The 22,986-nt window shown below is 36.5% G+C and overlaps 1 protein-coding gene across 1 annotated transcript; it reads left to right on the forward strand.

The window, feature by feature from the left end:
- The first annotated feature begins 20,015 nt into the window (after nt 1–20,015).
- On the forward strand, nt 20,016–21,892 carry LOC149087598 (protein maternal effect lethal 26-like). The gene has a single exon (XM_089231528.1). The coding sequence runs from the start codon at nt 20,283–20,285 to the stop codon at nt 21,384–21,386; it is 1,104 nt and encodes a 367-aa protein (XP_089087654.1). The 5' UTR covers nt 20,016–20,282; the 3' UTR covers nt 21,387–21,892.
- Nucleotides 21,893–22,986: the final 1,094 nt, after the last annotated feature.

A 22,986-nucleotide genomic window follows, 5' to 3' on the forward strand; every position in this document is an offset into this window, starting at 1 on the left:
CTTAATACACTTATGGAAGATCTTAAACTAAGAAGACTGGTATCTTTCTTTTTCTTTTACAATAAATAGAATCCAAGATATCGCCTTCGTTCGGTTAAAAGTTGTGGGTACTGTACATATTCATGTAGAGAGTAGACTGTAAGATCTATAGATCAGATGTCATATGCAACTAAAGTACAAGCTTCGTCTCAAAACATTGATCCATCCAAAAAAAAAGTATCAAATTTCTTGTTTCAAACGAACTAACAGAAATAAAAGATTCAATAATGCTAGAAATTAAACAAGCCGTCGCTGAAATAATTGCACAATCATTAAAAGAAATTGTACCAGAAATCATCTCCTGCATATCTAATCAGCTTCAGTCCATGTTCAGAGATCTTATCAATTTTTCAAGAAAGAGACCAGCTTCACCGGATGGTCAATTGAGAGAAGCAATTAGCATCAATAGGAGCATTTCTGAAGGACAAACATGGTTGAAAGAAAAAGACTTGACCTTTTGCCTTCTGATATACATTTGATTTTATGCCAAATATATTTATTCATCCTCAAACAAATTTATAAATACTCACTTAAAAATTTTACCTATATATCTGATATGAATCATGACCAACATCCATCGAATACTTCAATGGAATTGCAGAAACATCAAAAATAAGAAATATCACATTCTCCGTTTCATCAATGATTTTTATATCATATGTTTCCAAGAAACCTTTTTATCTGATAAAGAATTATATTATTTACCTTATTTCCAAGCATACAGATGTGATAGACTCGATAGTGGTAGAGGAGGTGTGTTAATGGCTATCAGAAATATAAGTTTCTATTAATTAAACATTCTGTTCAAATATAACTCATCTGGTGTTGAAGCTCTTATTATCAAAATTTATTTGCAGAATTTTCATTTCACCATTGTAAATTTATACATAGCAGATACTTCAAATATTTTTGAATTATTTATAATGAATTATTTTGAATATTTATGTCATGAATGTACTTTTTAATCAAATATCTCCATCTTTTGTTATTTTCGGTGATTTTAATAGCTCACATTCTACGCGGGACTCGTCCAGAACTGATAATGCTGGTCGTCAGCTTTATAATTGGTATCTTGAGAATTCTATTGGGATTACTCAACCGCTTGCGCCAACTCATTACGCTTCACAATCTTCTAACTCAACTGATGTAAGTTTTTGTAGTACTAACTTAATTGGAAATATTACTTGGCCATATGGCAACTCTTTGTCTGACAGTGACCATATTCCAATAACATTAGAATTGAAAATTCAAGCAAGATCTACATCCACTATCCATAAATATACTAGTTGAAGAACATGTGGTGATGCTAGTGCTGGTGGATGTGTCTGGTTGTTATTTCGGAAACATACAGTCATGACTCCTTTCTTTTTTTAGTTATTTAATAGAAGAGAGAGAGACTTTTAGGACATGTTCGGTCGACAGTTGGAGCCAGACTCAACTCCAATACAAGAACACACTATATAATGTCTAGCTAGTGAGTGGCATAAAAAACATAATAAAAATATAAAAATTGTACAAGACAAGCAGCGCCACAGTACTCCCCCACGAGTCTGAAGGACGGCATATGGCACAATGCAAAAAAAAAAAAAAATGACAATATAGGTACGGCGATTTGACAATAGACGTACGACGATTTGACAATATAGTTACGGCAACTAATATGGCATTGACATGTGCAAAAAAAAATTTGTTCGAAAAATTCAAAAAATACGCAATACAAAAACTTTTTCAAAAGTAATGAAATATTCATATGCACAATCAATAGTCGAGCAAAAAATAAATTACAAATTTTAAAAAAATTATTAAATGTATGTATATGCAAAAACGATTACTAGAATAGATAATAGACATATATAATATACATATAAGAACATTGAAAAATGAAAATTTTTTGCAAAACATAATACCAATTTTCAAAAAATGTTGCAAAAAACAAAAATAATGTTATTCATTTGAAAAAATATGCAAATAAGAATAATATCAAGGAATTATTATACGAACCGTACGCCCTGATCGAGTTACATAAGGCTGTTTCGGTTCAGCGAACGGTGATTGCTCATTAAAAGTGCAATCAAGCAAAAATGCTGGTTTCAATCTGTCTATTGAGATTTTCGTTAGTTTGCCTTTCATGTTCACTGTATATACTTTTGGAGATCGTTCAATCACTTCATATGGCCCCAAATATGGTTGTTGAAGGGGCTTTCGTACGGTGTCCAGCCGCACGAACACATGGGAAGAAACAGCAAGTTCTTTATGAACGAAAACGTTGTGAGTTCCATGCCTTGAAGTTTGGATCGGACGTAAAGTGTTTATGTGATCTCGTAGAGCACGTAGAAATTCCGGCTGTGTTGGCTGAGGGTCGGAACTGCGGAAGAATTCACCAGGTAGGCGCAATGGTGATCCGTAAACCATCTCAGCAGCAGAAGTGTTGATGTCCGGTTTGATGCTGGCTCGGATGGACAGAAGTATAGTAGGTAACACTTCAGTCCAACGTTCCGTGGCATGGCAGCGTATGGCGCCTTTGAGCTGCCGGTGGAATCTTTCAACGATGCCATTGGAGGACGGATGATACGCGGTCGTGCGTGTTTTCTGAGTTCCAAGAAAACGAACGAATGCGCGAAACAAATCACTTTCGAATTGTCTCCCTTGATCGGTGGTAACCGATTCCGGAACTCCGAATCTGCTAATCCAGCCAGAGTAGAATGTCTCTGCTTTTTGGTTTTCCATCGGGAAAGCCTCTACCCACCTGGTGTATCGATCCACACAGGTAAGGCAGTAGGTAAAACCCCGAGAAGGAGGAAGAGGACCAACAATGTCGATGTTAATGTGTGAGAATCTGCATTGGGGCAAAGGGTATGCACCGATGGAAGATCGAGTGTGGCGATGCACTTTTGAACGTTGGCACTCGATGCACGCCCTGGTCCATCGTGTGACATCCTTGCGTATTGAACTCCACACAAATCGTTGACGAATAAGGTCTACAGTTGATTTAACGCCTGGATGGGCGAGGTTATGAAGGACCGTAAACACGTGATATCGGTGTTTTTCTGGTACGTAGGGACGGATAATTCCAGTGGATAAATCACAAAAAAGTTCTGTACCCTGAGGACCGAATTTGATAGGTTTTATATCGAGCACCCCACCTGGTTGTCGGAGGGCTGTTAATTCAGCGTCTGTACTCTGTGAAGTAGCAATAGCTACGTAATCAATCGAGTCAGGTAAATTAATTTCGGATAATCTGGAAAAAGCATCCGCTACAACATTTCGCTCACCCTGAATGTAACGAATGTCCGTAGAAAATTGTGATATATACTCTAAATGACGTCGTTGTCTGGGAGAGCTGTTATCATTAACTTTGTGAAAAACATAAGTTAGAGGCCTATGATCACTGTAGATCGTAAATGGTCTGCCTTCTAACATGTGTCTGAAATGTTTAATAGAACTATAAACCGCAAGCAACTCGCGATCATAAGTACTATAGTTCTTTTCAGTTGTCGTTAACTTTCGAGAAAAAAATGAAAGTGGTTCGACGACACCATCGGAAGTTTGTTGTAAAACAGCTCCGAGAGCGAAATCTGATGCGTCGACTGTCAACGAAAGATGAGCATCATGTTTAGGATGAGCCAAAAGCGTGGCATTGGTAATAGCATGTTTACACGTTTCGAAAGCAGCAATAGTTTCCCCCGACCAGGCGATGAGAGATTTATCTTTTTTCTTCTTTCCTTTGCACAAATCGTGTAAGGGAGCCTGGTCAGATGCTGCGTTTTTTAAGAAACGGTGGTAAAAGTTGAGAATTGCTAGAAATCTTCGAAGTTCATCAACCGTTTTTGGTTGCGGATAATTACGAAGAATGTCAACTTTTTCTGGCAAAGGAGAAATGCCGTTGCTGTTAACCAAAAATCCTAAGAACACTATCTCAGATTTCCCTAATATGCATTTATCAGGATTAAGAATTATACCAAAACTGTTTAAACGTTCAGAAACTAATTCTAGATCTCTAAGATGTTCTTCTTCTGTTGCTGATGCAACTAGTACGTCATCTAAATATGCATAACAGTTCAAGTCTCTTAAGACAATATCTATGAACCGTTGAAATGATTGTGCCGCATTAGACAATCCAAAACACATATATAAGTACTCATAAAGTCCGAATGGGGTAATAATGGCAGTTTTTTCAACAGACTCGGGATCTAAAGGTATCTGATGATAAGCCTTAACCAAGTCCAATTTAGAAAAAATGTTTTTTCCCTGCAGACCGTAACTGAAATCATGTACATGTGGTATAGGATATCTGTCTGGACACGTTATAGAATTAAGTTTTCTGTAATCCCCACATAAACGGTATTCTCCATTACGTTTAGTTACAATGTGTATCGGGCTTGCCCATGGACTTTTTGAAGGTCTCAGTATGCCCTGATCCATTAGCGTTTGAACTTCACGCTTTGCAATAGCAAGTTTCTTTGGAGAAAGTCTGCGGGCTTTGGTAAAGACAGGAGAACCTTTAGTAGTAATGTAATGTGTAACGCAGTGTTTTTTAGAAGTAGCCCCAAGCATAGAAGGATTCGTTAGATTAGGAAATTTAGATAAAATTTTCAAGTAGGGCGAATCTCCACTAATGGTCTTTAAGCCTAATGTAGGGCAACTGGCATTGCTACATTTGATTGAAAGTGATGTCAAACTGTCAATCAAACGAGACTTTTTTACGTCAACTAATAGACCATAATGTTCTAAGAAATCAGCACCTAATATCGGGCGATTAACATCAGCTATAACGAAGGACCATCTAAATAGTCTGCGTAACCCTAAATCCACTGATAAAGATTTGCAACCATACGTAGAAATTTTAGTATCATTAGCTGCGTATAGCGAAAAGTTTGTATCTGCTGCTTTATGTACCTGTGTATCTCGTGGGAAAACCGAAATGCTAGCGCCTGTGTCCACTAAAAAACCAGTACCGGATTTTCGATCATGAACAAAAAGGCGAACTAAACGCCGGCCATCACCTGCTGTCGCCAAAACAGATGGGCCAGTTAGTTTTCCGACCAATCACAGGGTTTAATGCATTTTGATGCTTTTCTACCGAATTTGAAATGGTACCAACAATAAGGTTTACGTTTGGGTGTACCATCACCACTAGACCTCTCTCTAGACCGAGAATTTGAACGAACTCTTCCCTTTTTGTTAAAATTTTTCTCTCTATAGCGGGATAAGCGGTCAACAGCAACGGTCAAAGTCGAAATTTGACTTTGAAGTGATTGCAAGCTGATGGTTTCATTACGGCTGACCTCAGAAATAGTCGGTGAGTGCCCAGTGACTTCGGTAATTTTATCTGCCATTTCTGCTAAAACCGGCAATGTATCCTTACTAACAGAAAGTATCTGCTGTGTATGGATAGGCAAACGTTGTAACCAAAGGGTTTTAAGCACTTCATCTGAAATTTTCTTGCCAGCTAATGTATGCATCTCATGAAACAACTGAGAAGGTCGCTTATCCCCAAGAGTGAGCTCTTGGAGTAGAACTCGTAAGCGGGAAGTTTCCGACAGTGAAAACTGTTGACAAATGCGTGTTTTTAACTGGTTGTAAGAATCGTCTGTAACAGGAGCTATGATCAAATCGCTAACATATGATAACACTTCGACATCGAGAGCTGTCACAACACAGTGAAATTGCGTTTTAGGATCAGTAATTCCGGCAATTTTAAAGTTCGATTCAATCTGAAGAAAATAAAGATCGACATCGGATTTCCAAATCGAAGGCGCGCGAAAAGAAACACGCGAAAGTTCTAATTCAGAAGACATACCTGTTTCTTCGGTAGCGTTCGACATATCCAAAAAAAAGTTCAGCACAATCCAGGAAGAGAATTGAGGAGATGCCCCCTCAATCAGTCAGCAAACGCACCACACACAGGGAAAAAAAGAAGAAAGGCAGCAAGTATCATATTACGAAGCGAGAAAGAGTACTAGTTTTCGTCTGCTTTCGAGTTCGTGGCTGTCAAACATCTGCTTTACGTGGGTCACCAATTCTGTGGTGATGCTAGTGCTGGTGGATGTGTCTGGTTGTTATTTCGGAAACATACAGTCATGACTCCTTTCTTTTTTTAGTTATTTAATAGAAGAGAGAGAGACTTTTAGGACATGTTCGGTCGACAGTTGGAGCCAGACTCAACTCCAATACAAGAACACACTATATAATGTCTAGCTAGTGAGTGGCATAAAAAACATAATAAAAATATAAAAATTGTACAAGACAAGCAGCGCCACAAACATTTAATGACAGTTTGAATAATTATGATGAAAGTAATGTATTTCTTACTTTGAGTTCGTTCAAAATAAACACACGGTTCAAAATAATCTACGTATGCTTGTAATATAGACATAACGATGTCCATGTCAGGTACGCTGGATTAATTATAAGAAAAACTCAGCTATTTTTGAAAAAAACTGAAAAATCAAAGAAATAAATCATTTGAAGATCAATTCTATAAACACGATACCTATCCAAAAATTTATACTATTTTAAGAAGATAAAGTTATTCACTCCAAAATATATGAAGATAATAATTTGTTATTTAATCATGACAATAAAATCATCAGTGAGCCTCACTAAAAAATTGAACTCTTACAGCAAACCCTTATCAAAACTGTCCCTGTCAAAACTTTGCCATAGATATGAATTTTCTCTCTCTCCAATACAAATTTCTGAATTGAAGACAGCAATTATTTAATCGCCACATACACCTCCAGGTCCTGATTCAATTAACAGCAAGGCCTATTCATTAATTCCAGATGGTCATCTAAAATTTCCCAATTCTGAACTTAATGGGATTTGGTCATCGGGCACCATTGCTTTGAAGTGGAAGAAGGGAAAGATCATCTTTCTCTTCTCAAACCCAACAAGACACTTACTTACCTTTCATCACATCGACCACTTACTCTCACAAACACAATTATGAAGATTTTCGAACGCATCATTTTATCACGATTTAACTGGATATCATTGAAGTATAAACTGTTCCTTTCAAATACATATGGTATTAAATCCAAATCTCTGGGACACAAAATTTATTAAATGATTTGAAGTGTCATATCGTCAATACTTTCAAATCTAAAGGGATTGGAATTTTAATTTATCTAGGCGTAAAGGGTGCATACGATTCTATAATACATTCCGCTCTTATCTATAAACATCAATCTACAGGTTTTGGTGGTGAATTTATTGCTCGGTGAAAAGTTTCTTATCTGAAAGAAAACGTTATATTCTATATTACATCTACATTTCAAATTGAGAATAAAGTATATGCCTGCTGTTCTCCGTGGCAGGATTTTTTAATGAGGTTATTGACTCACACCCGCGCCTTAAAATTGGAAACCACAGAAAAACCAACTTCAACCGGCCACCACAGTCCCTCCGGTGGGGGTTCAATCGCGGGTTCCCGCGATACGTGTCCGTTGCATATAGATTAAGAAAACACACATTTCCTGGATATTGTACCGAGGTGGACCCGGGAATAAAAGTAATCTGGTCTCTGCCAGGAAACGAACGAAGACCCCCTTGCAAATCCGGCAATTGCCCAACACATCAGGCAAATAGACATTTCCTGGATATTATGAACTCGGAAAGAAAATTCATCTGTATTGGGCTGTAAAAAAAAGTGTCTCACTCTCTGTACCATCCTTCCTAGGGTATTTGCTGAAGTTAAGGGACGTGAATGGTGCCTGTACTTCAGAACCTCACGCCGTACCAAGTAAAATAAGGAAGGCAGGGTCGTGTTGACAGTGGTGTATGTCTGGTTTGCAAGAATATTTAGGTTCGATTCCCGGAGACCAGAAGATTTTTCTTCACGAGCTCACCTCTGCATAATAACCAGAAAATGTGCATTTCTCTGTTGTATTGGGCTGAAAAAAAAACGCGGAAACTCTGTATACCATAGTTTGCCGATGAAACAACTCAAAATCAAATAATCATCTCATGTTGAAAGCGAATGATAAACTCGGGGAAATTGGTTTTATTACAAAGCCCATAACAAACGGTGTAGGTGCGGCGGGGGGTGATTCCATAATTAACATTTCCTCCTTCTACTGGTGAGACAGCCTAGAAGACGGTCCTAGAAGCATACTTCCGATCAGAAAAATTATCAATATAACGCATAGAACTCAGATACGTCATTCATGTTGCAAAGAGTGGAAAAGTTATTGAAATAAAAATGCTAATTTTTATATACGGGCAACCAGTCCTCAAAAACCCTATCAGAAAGCTGTTGCCCTGTCTCTCCTGAGATAAACAAAAAATTCTACGTTTCGAAGTGCAATATTTGTTAAGATATTTAAACTTAGAAATTAGCGAAAAGTTAAATTCGGTGAGCAACATGAATACGACAATATGAGTACGCACGTGTGTTGTGGACATGAAATGCATGAACAACTTGAATAGAGGAAAGAGAAATACACACATATACACATATTTATATACATATACATAACTGCCAGGTCGAGTCGTCTCGCCCTAAACCTATTTTGGTGAGCAATGTGGGCTTGGTTTAAATGGGGGATTCTCTGGAGAGAGCCTTAGCTAAGGATCAGCTTCGGTCTTGGTGTTTTGGTTGACTCGATCTGGCTGGTTTTATTTATATTTAAAAAAAAAAGAACATATATATATATGATATAAACTGCATGTAATAGTTATTATGAAACCATTCGTGTCGTCCCGCCTAGCACCCTAGCTAGAATAGCTGCATGAAGGACACTTATGGTTATCACATTTACATCATTGTAACGGGAATGTCATAAAAATTCTTGTTCGGGTCCCGGTCTTGTACATGTAATGGTTATGTATTAGTAGTGGCAGTCATGTGGATATGATTTTTGTTGTTTTATCCATTTCTGTTTTTTCTCACACTTATTTTTGTAACATTTAAAACATTATTTTATAAATCTGGTGGACAGATTTCTTGTTTTTCGTTGGCGTGTATATGTCTGACAAGGCTTGTAATCCTTGCTGCTGTGTTCTTGTTTTTGATTATTTGAGTGAACCATTGTTTTCTATTGTTTTCGGAATATTTGCACATGTGTAGATTTTTTGTAAATTTTCACTCTGTTGCATAGTGAACAGGACTACCCACCATACCGCAGGCACATTTGTCTGTTCGGCGGCGTTTCCGTTCGTGTAGATATATAGGGAATGGGCCGTGTCCTGTTATGAAGATAGTCACCTTCCTATTCCAGTTTAGCGTGTTGTATGTGACTCGAGGGACAATTTCGTGCACTTTCCTAGCTGTTGTTCCTTGGTCCCAAATTTGCTGCCATTTCTGGAGGGTTGCTTATTTAAGTTGTCGCTTCAGGAGCGTTAGTGGGAAAGGGTTATTAAGTTTATTGTCACAGTTGATTGCAACTTTGGCTAGAGAGTCTGCTCTCTAGCGTAGTCTGCTAGCGAGGTGGCTGCAAAAAAGATGCCCATAACAAATATGAATGTCGTGTATTAGTTCAATGTCGTAGCAACCCAATTAAAAAAATGCAATTATAAAAGCTAAAACTACAGTATATATACATGATAAAATATTATACAATGTCCATAAAAAATATTTATGGTTTTATTATTCTAGGTATGGATAGTTTTTCGATTCACCCCAACATGTTTGTCGTATTCCTTTTTAAACGTGTCAGTTGTGTTAGAATTTACTACCCCGGGGGTAAGCAATTTCATTTATTAACATCCCTATTAGAGAAAAATTCCCTGTGACACCATAACTTAGAATTATCCCTTACCAATGATAACAATGGCACCTTGTCCAAGAATCAATTGACGGCGTGATTATGATTCACGTTCCATCTTATCCATTCCTTGCAAAATTTCGAACGCTTCGATCATACCCCCCCCCCCACCCTCCACGACACCTGCGTTCATCCAATGTAAACATATTCAAAAAATGAACATAATTTGTTGCTCGGATACTTTTTTCCAATTGAAAGTATGCCTCTAGGATCAACCGTTCGCCAATTTAAAGAAGGCAAGTAGAATCATATAATCACCCTGTATAGATATAAAGATAGAACCGCTCACAACCCCGGACTGATGCCAAGCAACTTACTTCCGTTACCTCAAAAAAGGCAGGGTTGTGTCGGAAAAATTAGGAAAGATTAATAGCAGTGGCCCCTTGCCCCGTGATCCCAAACATCAAATTTCTCGCGTCGTTCTCCCTATGCAGACAGCAACACCCTGTATAGTGAAACATCAGATATATCCTCGGCTGTCCACACGGCGAAGTTCAGCCATACGCCCGTTAGCGCTTCCAAACATTCCAAAAGGACCGCCACCTTAGGGGTAATTTGGCCACAGTCACTGTAATTAATCCCGAAAACTTCTTTTTTCTTTCCATCTCGTATAAAAAGTTACAACTCACGCCGAAAGTTATCAAAGTAGACTTTCGTTACCGCGGTATGCATATATAAACTGCATTAATGATTATGTACGATAAACAACCGCTAATGCCGGGGACCGTAAATGCTTAGAGGCTTCAAACAACTAATAGTTTCCACGAGAAAAAATTTAAAAGTCATGAATAAAAAGCTCGGCCATTGTATGAAAATCCCATCATTAGGACGTCATTAGGATGCCATTTTTTTCCCACCCTTATTATTCGCACCAACGTTTTCACCATCGCACACCCTCCCTTTATATCCATGAGTACATTAAATGACTCGTTACTGAAATCCCATTTTTTTTCCTTCTCTCCAGTCTCTGGAAATTCTTCTCCGCAAATATGTAACACTGTGGACACACCATGATTTTGCCCACAGCGTCACTCCCACGTGCGCGAGTATCATCAAATACAGCATATAAACTATAGTTCCATTTTTTTACTTTTTTTTAAACATATACATTTTTTTGTTTTGTTCCTGATCCAGTAAAGGATTCAGCGAAGCGTTTATGGTAGCAGCAGCGGTTGGAAAGGGCTAATGGACCAGAAGGAGAAACGATTACGTTGTAAACGTGCCTTAGATAGAGAAGGGATATATTCTAGACAGTTAAAAAAAAAAATATATCTCAAACTGAGAACTTTTCGGCTAGAAAAAAGAAAAAAAGTTGTATAATGAGGTGAAATACCAGAAGTTACGACATAATGCGAAAAAAAAGTCATTTTTTTCAGTCCCTCTATTATTTTAAGGACTGCTAAGAGAGTATGGTAATTTTCGGTCTCCCATCGATAGTTTGAAACGCATAATGATACTTTAAAGTATCTTTTTAATGTTTTTTATATAAAAGAATCACCCTCTAAATGAGTTTTATGGCCGTTTTTGATGTGTGAATATTTTTTCCTGAGATTTGATATGTTTGTAGTTTAAATGTCATCAGGCTATAAGTTGCGAATTTCTATGTATATATGAATACAATGGAATCGATGTGAAAATCATTAAAGGCGAATTCCGAAACATTCGAGATGATTGGGTGTCTTTCAATAAATTGTAAATGAAGGTTTCCATTCACGAAAATTTTACTGATATTCGACAATGTGTGAGTGTCAAGTGTACATTATAATACTAACTCAGAGACCACAACAGATGAATTGCCCAGCTGGCACTCGAAATGGGAGCATCTACACCATCTTTACTTCAAAATTTTAGTCAAAATTAGTCAAAATCAAAGTGGTTTTTGACTTCGCCAGACGCGCAGATTACCAAACCATTTAGATGAAACTATTGAAAGAGTATATAAAAAAGCAATATTGAACTGAGTACAAGTAAAGAGTATAATATAATAAAAAAGAGAAATGAAATGTATGATAATTATATTATATTGAGCTTCACAATAAGCAAATTAATTGTGAACTTTATTCAGATATATACATAAGCGAAAATACATTTGAAAACATATCTAATAAATATAATAATGCTGTTGCAAAATAAAAATAAAAAATATTCTATAGCTTATTCATTTAGGCTTGCTGGAAGGACTTTTCATTCCCTTGAGGCTGCAAAGTGTTTGTTTGCAATATCTGTGTATGTATTTTTTGTGTGTTATGTGTTTGTATTTGTGTAACACGTGTCTGAATTTGTGTATTACATGTTTGTATTCGTGTATTACATGTTTGTATTCGTGTATTACATGTTTGTATTCGTGTATTACATGTTTGTATTCGTGTATTACATGTTTGTATTCGTGTATTACATGTTTGTATTCGTGTAACGCATGTTTCTATTTGTGAAGTAAATAAAATATATATATACACATATATATATATGAAATGCAGATGACAGTGCCAGCACCTGCCCATGTTAAAGGCCACACATAAAGTACAACTGAGAAGACTTATTATACCGATTGTTATTTTTTGAAATTCTGGAGAGGAATGTGTACGAAGTACATGTACGGACATATACCATTTTTGACTGACGTTTCATTTGCGCAACACTTCGTTCAAAATTTTTTTTTCAAATACTTTCTATTCTAATTTTTGTATGAAATGAACAGTTTTAGAAATCAAATGGTTCAATGAGTGTCATAGTGTTTTTTTTTATGTATTTACTATGAAATTTAATTTCTTATGATTTAAAAATAATGAAATTTGCAGAATTTTTTTACCAATTTTCTATCTGAATTTTTTTTCCTGACCATGAACAGAAATATATATATTTTTTAAAATAGAAAAAAAAAATTTTTCATCAAACTTTGTTTTTGTCACAGAGTACATGAGATTTTCCAAAATTATAATTATTAAATACTTTGATTAAACTAAAATAATTAATTCGCATTAATCCGAAAGTTAATGTATTGGAAATTTACATTAATTTCAAAGAGAAACATGCTAAATAGATGTCCAATGTTTCAATACTTCGAAAAAATAGTTACTTAAGTAGTCAGTCAACATATATAAAAAAAAAATTGTGCGATTTGGTCATGAATTGTAATCGAGGTCAGAAATGAGTTAAATAGTGGTAGTAGTCGAAAACAAATGAAGATAATTTCGTTTGCTCCTTCAGGTAGCTCTTTGAAACCCCAGGTTGGCTCATCCGCATCTTTCAGCGCAAATGGGAGGCAAGTATTTTTGTTATAGCCAATTCTTGTTCCTATCCCGCTTTTTTGACGATTAAATGTCAATTGGATCGCAAAATGAGATTTCTTTTTTCAAACATGGAGAGTGATGAGTCCTGTCCTCTTTCTAAGCGCTTCGTACAACGGACGATTTTTTTTTTTTTCACTGTATACAACCACTCTATAACTATCGTCTAATGAGCAAAGCCTTCACCTAAAAAACAAATCACAGCAACCTATGTCGATAGCTTTAATTTGCAAATAATTATGATAAGGGTCCGAGCGAACATTTCGAATACGTGCGTCGGATGTCTTCCTGATCTGAAATATCATGGTTTAATCCAAGGGTGGCCAACCTTTTTCTAAGCCGCGCAACGATCGGGATTATTTTCGATGCGCGTGTCATTCCACGAATTCAGCACTCAGACCATGTGTGGCCCGTGTTTACGAGACACAGGCATTCTCTCCGTTCTTGCGAAATATTATTCGGCTGTCCTTTTATTTTCTTAAAAATGTTCAGTTTGTCAATCTTTTGGTTCAAAATTGTTTCTATGTTTGAGTCATTAATTGGATTATCGCAATGTCGATTGTGTATGTACGTATATCGGTATAGTTCATCTTATTTGCACTATATTGGATATAGACACCGGAAGGGTTGCTTTGGCCTTCCCCTATAAATTTTGTGAGAGGTAATTGTCCTTACCCCAATAATTCATGGATAACTAATGTAATGTACAATGCGTGTCCCGTATGCAAATAACCCTCAAACTCGCACACATGGAACTTTCAGCAACTATGCTCAATGATTAGAAAAAAAAACAACGGAAATGCATTCAATAGTAATTCATCAGATTATTATTTCGAGAATGCCTAGCATACGAAATGCAGGTCTGGCAGCCGACGAGACCATCAACAATAAGAAAAGTATTGTTTGAAAGTTGGATAGAATTTCTTTGATTGATAAATGGAATATAATTTCTTTGATTTTTGAAAGCGTTCGCGTTCCACTCCTGATACCATTGCGTGCCGCGGGTTGGCTATTCCTGGCTGGATGGATTAAACCATCTGCAATGTAAAAAATTCAAGGAGTGTAAATGTTCAATCTAATTCCCGTCTCCTAAAATAAAAGATGTTTCAAAAGTTATAGATTCGGAAACATTCGATATCAGAACGCGAATGTAACTGCTTTTACGTTCAAGGTAAAAAACTTAGAAAAATATCTCTTATATATATACGCCGTTGTCAGAACATGTATCTTGATATTTGCTATCCAAATAGAGATCAGATATTTCCCTCGATGATCAGGGGGCACTGCATTAAGGAAATTCACGAAGATTATTACCTTTTTTCCCTTCCATACATTAGAAAACATGTGGTTGCAAGATAATCGAAGGAAACTCAGATTTAGCCGATCGCCAAAATGTGCGGTTTTCATGAATTTCATATTTTTCCTCGGCAGTTGCAGGAGCACCGGAAGCCCGCTGCAGGGGATTTTGATAGCGAATGTTAACGCGGAAACTATCTCTATCCGGGTCTCTTACGTCTCATACATAATAAATATAAACTCATCTCAAAGAGATGTGAAATTTCCACTGTACGAAAGCATCGTTTGCCTCGTATATTTTGTCCAAATCCCAAATGAAAATAAATTCTCAGATGCTCGAGATCCGTCTCACGTCGGATTACGAAGGAAGAAAAATACAAATCTTGCATGTGGGGAGTCACATAAATATGCTTCCTATGTACACATACAATTTTTTCACTTTAGATTTTATTTAACATTATTCTACATTATCATACAACCCTCTATGGTCTAGGGAATGTGTGGCCATAAAGATACGTCTTGTTATATATGCGGAGAGAAATATTCTACATAAACGTTTTCTTTAATATTTTGAACATTTTCTCCATCTATTCGAAAATTCGGTTGTGCTAAGGCTGGAGTTAAATAGATCCTTTTACGAGAAAGTCAGCCAAACACTTCTTCGTGATTGCCCTCGGTAAATCGATCTTATGTCAATGCTTACTTGCTCAACCGTAATTGCACCTCGTGAACACTCCTCTGGGGAATTGCTAACGAACTGTTACATGCAGGAACGTGTTGCGTGTGCGCGTGTATATACAGTTAAAGTACGTTATAAACAGTACGTCTTATAACGAGAATCTCGTCATTACGAGTAATTCGCAAGTGATAGTTCAAGAGCTAATGTTAAAGATACAGAAAATATTCGCTAAAAGCGAGTTTTTTGTGAATGAAATTAAGAACGCTTTCGCTATAACGACAGCGAAAACTTTCGAAAAGCATGTTTTTTTTTTTAAATATAAATATATATTCATAAAAGTTGACTAGAAAGTGGCATTTTTTAAATATCTTAACCTTGTTCATAGGTGTTTTTAAACGGGACATGTCAGTACCTCCCCCATATATAAGAAAACCACACGCTGTATCTTCTTGTTATCGATATAGGAGAAGGGAAAACACATAATTTTAACTGCAGATGTGTTGGTTGGGCGGGTGAGGCATGACCTTTGGTTTTGACATTGTTGTTATTAACCTTGAAAAAAATATTTCCCACTCCCTCCCTTCTGTTTTGGAATCTCTCAAAGAGACCGTTTCACATGAGAGTCAAGTTCATTTGCGCCTCGAAGTTGGAATAATGGAGAAAATCAACTTCAGCGGACCATCACTGCGTCATAGACAGGGGGTTTCGAACCCAGATCAACCTGCAATTCCAGTACGATTCCCACGTGATAGCACAATGGTTCATGTGAATGCTGGAGGAGCTGAAAGAAACCCTCTCCGTTTATCCAATCCTTGGACGTTCTGTTACGACTTTCTAGACATCAACTATGACGTTTATTGAAATGATAGTATTCCTCACCGCATGTGACCGACTACACCGGCCACTTGCATCAACTGGCATAGTATCCGAACGTAATATAGTTCTCATCCATAATACTAGGCAGGGTTAGCTTCCGATAGAAGTCCGGTACAGCACAGTGGAGAACCTAGCCTGTCTGTGATTCTGTCTCAGTTTTTCCTTTCAGCATCTCGTCTTAAATGGTCTACTGCAGGCAAAGTGAAACCCTCGCTCTACTATACACATAAACACTGTTTGAGACGACGCCGATCATAGTCTTGATTGCTTTCGACAATCTGTTTGATTTAGGATCAGTTTGTGTGTGTGCGCTAATTTCAATCGCCATCAAAATCACAGCTTTCGAGAATCCGTACGTGACTGTTATAAATATTCTCATAAACAAACACGTGGGATTCAAATACATTATGATACACTGATGTGGTATATAATTTTATGATTTTCATTTGTATATGTATGAGAAATTCCATATACGAGGCTGGAATACCGCCAACTTGAAGTGTGATTCGTCTATGAAATTTAATTTACCAAGAATTACACACGCACATACACCCCCACCGAAAATTGTTTGATTGTATACAAGAAGGTGATGTGATGTCTAAAATAAAACTAATATGATCGCTGGGAATAAAACCCTGGGTCTATTGCAAACCCAAAAAAGTGCGCTACGAAAACACCAGAGGTCCACAATCTCTTCAGTCCGCGGGACAGATATACGGTACTCTTGCCAGTTGCGGGCCAAAAACGTGTGTATATATGACAGTGATGTATAATATAACTTGTGTACATATTGAAATAACCGTATTTCACGGGATATTACTGTGAATTTGGAAGTTCAAACTTTTTTTTTTCTATTTCGCGGATGCAAATAGCAACTTTATTTGCCTTTGACAATTTTTGTCGCGCAATATTTCGTATTTTTATGAAGTGAAAATAGTCAGCCTAGGTATTCATCATGTTGTGTACATTGATACTTTTCTACCGGAAAAACTTTCGCGGGTCGGATGGAACATTTGAATCTGAATATCACGGTTTGTCCGTAGCACCGGAGAAGACTATTACCGCGATTAAGAAGTGCCAGTAAACGGCTGTGAAGGGTAAACATTGTGGGTAGAAAGTGTGTGTGTAAGGAGAAAAAGAGGGGAAAAGATAGAATATATTACAAAGTCCGGGAAAAAGAGTCAATTATATTTCCAGTGAACTCTTTGCACAGGGTCAACATGGGCATTACAACATAAGCAATCTCGAAGCACATGAGCCCAATAACAATCACTCAGTTTGGTGGGGGGAAAATAAAAACCTCTAGATGATTTTAGAGGAAACCAAATCCTAACAATTTTCAGTTAGTTACTAATCATTAGACTCTGCGGAGTCTTTATGCTGGTATTTCTACCCACAAATCAGAATTATCTTATAAAATAAATATCTTCATACATGCATGCATAATGCACTTATGTCAAAAATAATAATAATAGTTATTATTATTGAACATCTTGTATATCAGCAGGGTATGTCTGTGCACCCCCTGATATACAACAAGAGAAACAAAACTTTGTTTTTCTTTTTACACGAAATGTGGCGTGGCACGCTGAAGTGGAGTCTTATAAGCCTCTTTAAACTTCAAGAAACCGCCCACAGGTGTCGACAGTGAAGAAAATTATATTTTTGTTCTAAGCACAAATGAAGGACAGAGCCTTTTTCTAAGTGTCATTTGTTGAAGTCAAGAGAGGCTGATATGTTTATGCTTCCGCGCGTCACGACGTAGTGCATGTAGTAAGGAAAGCAATGTCGTGTTTCTCGTGGTGTATATGGTAGTGCATATGCTCGATTTTCAACAGGACCAAAGTTTGGTTCCCGGTGGAGACCAAACGACTTTTCTTTCCGAGTTCAGCTCGCTATAATATCCTGAAAAGTTCTCTTTCCTCAGAAGTTATTTATATTTCTTTTACTTCCTTATGATTTAAAATGAATTCAACATAATATAAATTCAGTTACGGACTAAAAAAATGGAGTCTCAGAGGTCAAAATCTGGACTTTTTTCCTCTCCCTCCCTCCCACAAAAGTTTCGGGATAATAATAGAGGATGAGGGGAAAAAAAAAAAGATTTAAAAAACGGAATTTCGTTATCGAAGGGAGAAGATAAACAAAGAGGCTAAAGGGAAACAAAATGTCATTTGTTCTGAAAAAAAGCTAACTTGTCTCTCGTCGACCGGCAATCATTTCTTTCAATTTAACGTCATCAGGAAACAATTTTTCTTTCTTCTCCTGAAGTGAAATCGGAAATTCTCTTGAGAACTGGAGACTCTCGTGCAGCGTTTTTGCCCGGGAAAATTGTTTCCTCTCATCCTATTTTGTTTTCTTACTTCTATAGAAGATAAAGGATTTCTCTTGAAAATTATTTCAACTTTCTTTCTGGAATGATTGCTTTGGCCGGAAAAAGATCGCTATATTTCTTACACATTAAATTTTTTTAAATATATATATATATATATATTTTTTTTTTTTTTTCGATACGAACTTTATGACTTATTCCGGGAGAAAAATTGGATTGAAAAATAGACAAATATTTGTCGTAGCAGTCGGTGAATAAGCTGCAATTATTTCGCTTTTTGGATGAATCAACCGAAATACTACAAACAGTTTGTATCCGCTTACGAACGAAAGTTTTTCAAACATATTCGTCTGCATTAAGGGATCGTCAACCTTTCACACACCGCAGGCTAACTACTGCCGAAGTATTTTTAACATGGAATCCAGATTTACAAATACTTTTTAAGTAATTGATAATCAAATTTTGATAGATTGGGCCAATAGTGCCCAAGTTGAACAGGGACTGAGCATATCTGAATTCTTTTGTTTCTTAGAAGTTATTTATTCTAGTGATTAATAATTTTGATCAACGGTATGGGGACAAATTACCCATTCTGGAAAACTGAAGTTTCTAGTTTTATTTCCGATTAGGTTTACTAACCGATTACTGATTAGTATAATTAGTCTCGATTAGTTTCAATCTGAAATCATCGTAAATGATTCTGTAATTATTTATTGCTGAAATTCTAAAATTTATTCCTTCTCAACTGTATCTTGAAATGATTTTTTTTTCAATAAATATGCAGTTAGTGTTTTCTCCCTCTTTGGCAGGATTTAGAAGTGACGTCATCAATTTTCAAAGCGTTGTAACTCCTTAATTATGGATCAAATCAACAAAACTGAAAACACTTTCCATATTATTTTTTCACAAGCGTCATAATTATTCGGTGGTCGATAGTATCCACCCTGTATACAATGTATATCCTCTGAAAACAGCACTGATGGTGTGTCGAAGTTGGGTTATGAGAGAGAGATAATTCTTTCCATTTCCTCTTTTTTTTTTTTTTTTTTTTGCATTTATCGTTGATTTGTTTATTCCTACGTAAACTCAGACGTGTTTCAATAATCATGATGGAAAGTGATATTGAATAACCCTGGGTTATATAACTTATATATAACCCAGATTATCCTTGTTGATCAAGTATTCTTAATTGAACCCCTTATAATTAAAAAAAAAACATTAGTATTGTACATGTTTATGTGGCGTACATCTGAGTTGCTAAATGCTACTGAAGTACCAAGCAGGGACCTGGCTCTGTTCCGCTAGGGATATAAGACATTTACTCAGTTGAGTTGGTCCATGCTGGAGAGGCTAAATGCTACTGCATCTTCATAAAAGCAAACTAGATGTTATGCATACCACATCGCCATGCTTTGCGAGTTATTGGATATAAGATCTGTGATCAAATATAAAATATATTTATATATATTTACAGGAATAAGAGCTACAATTTCGAACCGCTGGTAAAATATCCACAATAACATGCGTGATGTTCAACTCACTCTCTATCACATAATATCAGCACTGATAAAGCTCGGTCTTCAACTTGCCTTGTATTCTCGATTGACTGTACACCTATTGCTTCTTGCGAGATAATTTTTCATTGTTTGTGTTTTTATCAGTTGTTCTTATCATATCGAGAGACGAAACTGAATTTGTGTGTGACTACTGGCAGCGATTATCACGGTTCAGCACTTAACACCAAAAGATGCGATATTTGACGTGTGATGCAGCCAAAGAAGCCATGGTAAAATAAAGAAAGAAATAGAAACTCTCATACATTGACATCTAATTTATGAATTTGGCGTGATATTCGTGAGGCAAATATGTACGTTATTTTTTGTTGAACTCTTTCTCACAATCAGGTGATTCTCTTACATGCTATTAGATTTGTGTGTTTTCGGTTTCTTGATCTCAACCAAACTTGGGATCTCGGTTAAAAAATCTCAAGCAATCCATATACTATAATGTCAGGAAATGCTGCCTCCACGTTCCAAAAAGAAGAAACCTGTTTATCAATCCCAAACTTTAGTAGTAATTACAAAGCGTTTGATTCGAGAGTTGAAGAAATAAACGGAACCTGGCGATTGGCCCTGAAAAGAAACTCTGTTCTGAACAGCCCATTGTTTCCTACGTGTCCGTCGAAAAGTAAATGGAAAGCAACGGCTGAACTGTCCGATTGGTTTCCGAGAAACATTCGGCTCACGGTTTCTCTTATGATTCGCGAAGACGTGGATTCTCCTCCGTTAGAAGCTGCCATTACCTTGAACGTGAAAGCTTTCGGGGTTTCGGTATATAGCGACCAATGGAAGCACAATTTTACTTTAAGTGTCCCATTCGAAATCGCAATAAAACCATTAATGGAAGTTAACAACGTCAACTTGACCTGCGATTTCACATTAAGAACGGCTGTAAAAAATGAGATCGTGCCACGTCTCAAGATGCACTCGAGTGGATCAGAAGAAAAGTTCAAGAAAGACATGCTCATGATGTTCCAACAGAAAATATTCACAGATGCTGTAGTGAAAGTGAACGGTCGAGATGTTCCAGTACATCAGAGCGTTCTGGGAAGCCGTTGCCCAGTGTTTCTTGCAATGTTCAACAGCAATATGCGTGAAAATTCCACCAAGGAAATCGTCATCACGGATTTCGATCATGGCACAGTAAGCCGCTTTCTGGAATATTTATATTCTGGTACAGTATATATTTCTAGTGAGGATTTCGCGATGAGTCTTCTTCAGATTTCTGACAAGTATGATGTTCCTGATCTGAAAAAACAATCTGAAAAGTATCTCATTTCCAATATGAACGCTGATAATGTTGCCACTATGTTGCTATACGCTGACGTTCATTCAGCTCATGATTTGAGACAGCGTGCTGTAGAATATATTAGCAAGAGTCCTGAAGTTTTGAGCGACGAACATATAACGATTTTATCTAACAGACCTAAACTGTTGAGCGAAATAATGAGGAAAATCGCAAGGAAGCCTGAAACTGCTGCGGTCACGAGACATCGTATGCCGCCTCTAAGAGGGTATTACGGTAGATATGCCTATCCCACTAACAACTAAAAAGAAGTCAGAAAATTATTTATTTCCAATATAATTTTATTTTAGTGAATTTTGTCGTTCATGATTCGGAAACACTTTTTCAATACACTTGATTACGTATTAATGTACTTTCATTTTATATTAAATTTTGATAAAACATATTTCTGGCCAACTTGCCATATTCGTTTCGATTCCAAAGATTATTACTACAAATTTTAATTTAATTAATTAGTAATTAAACTTGTTTCACTAATCGTTTCTTATTATCTTTTATATTCATGCGATCATGATATATTCATGAAAAACTATAACATTTGCTGTAAAGTTTAAATTTTTTAACGTTTCAAGCATTTGTTTTTCTGTAATGTTTGAAACATTCTCTATAGATTATACTCCAAAATGCGAAAAAATTAGTTGAACTCACGCAGTAAAAACATGTATTAATGTATTTTGGTTGCTAAGAAATTTTCTTTGTAAATGACCAACATTGACTTTAGCGTGTTCTTCAAAGTAAATTATTGTCTTTAGTACTTGAGTTTTTTCTATGTTCGCGGAAGAAAAATATGTTTGTTCTTCCTCCTTCTTTTATGATTGTTTAAGTGCAATTGCTTTTCACTAATTTTCTGATCGGCCGATCGGGTACTTCGTCCACATAGACCAGGAGCGCACAACATTTTCAGTTTTCGGGCCAGAAACTTGTACATACGTGTAGAGTAGATTGTGACCAGTAGTTTTGGCCATCCAAACCCGTTTTATAAAATATGTCGTTTTTTTCCGTGTTGTCAACGAAGTTTGCTTGCTTTTTTTTTCCTCAAGCATTAAGATTATTTTAATTAGTTATAGATTAAATTATGATAATTATTGCTCTGCCATATTGAATTATAGTCATATGGGTATATTGTACAACGTATAACATATACAGGGTGATTATAATTAAAGTCTCCGTACTCTGAGTAGTTTTTCTCAAAAACAGCTTATCGGATTACAGCCAAATTTTAAGGACATTTTAATGAGACCATGAGAGAGAAATTTACGAAGTAAAACTTTTAATTTTCAACCATGATTTGAAAAAATGACATTTTTTTAATGAATTTCTTGTCTTATTTTGACCATAAAGCATACATATATATACCAAGTTTCAATGCAATACATCCTCCAGAATAGGCTCTACATTGGTCTGAGCTATGTCGGTATACTGAAGATATAAAGATATCCTAAACATTTGGCTGTATTCGGATAAGCAGTTTTTGATCATTTGATCATTTTTGTCGCACCACGGTCATTTTCTGCACACGAGGTCTAATTAAACCGGACCTACAATTTATTGCCGATTCCGAACGGCAGGCTTGTTTTTTTATACTCATCGAGAGGTTTGTGCGTTAACCCCTCGATGGGGGACTCCCTGCGGTAGCAATTGCAGTTTTTGAGAGAAACTACTCAGGGTACACGGGAACTTTAATTATAATCACATACATTGCATTATGAACAACATTTTAATAAATTGTGTCTTGAAGTAGCCATGTATTTCACGTCACCGGCGACTTTTCAGCAATTTTAGTTGGCAACTTTACAAACTTTTGACTATTTGAATATCTATACTTAGCAAATTTACTTACGTTTG

This window comes from Pholcus phalangioides, unplaced genomic scaffold, assembly GCF_987345545.1.
Source record: "Pholcus phalangioides strain wild (caught in Gottingen) unplaced genomic scaffold, Ppha-v1.0 ptg000004l_1, whole genome shotgun sequence".
In the NCBI taxonomy this organism is placed as follows: Eukaryota; Metazoa; Arthropoda; class Arachnida; order Araneae; family Pholcidae; genus Pholcus; species Pholcus phalangioides.

Bases quoted from the DNA above. Each gene is read 5' to 3' on its own strand.
- LOC149087598 (XM_089231528.1), top strand. From the start codon at position 20,283: ATGTCAGGAAATGCTGCCTCCACGTTCCAAAAAGAAGAAACCTGTTTA.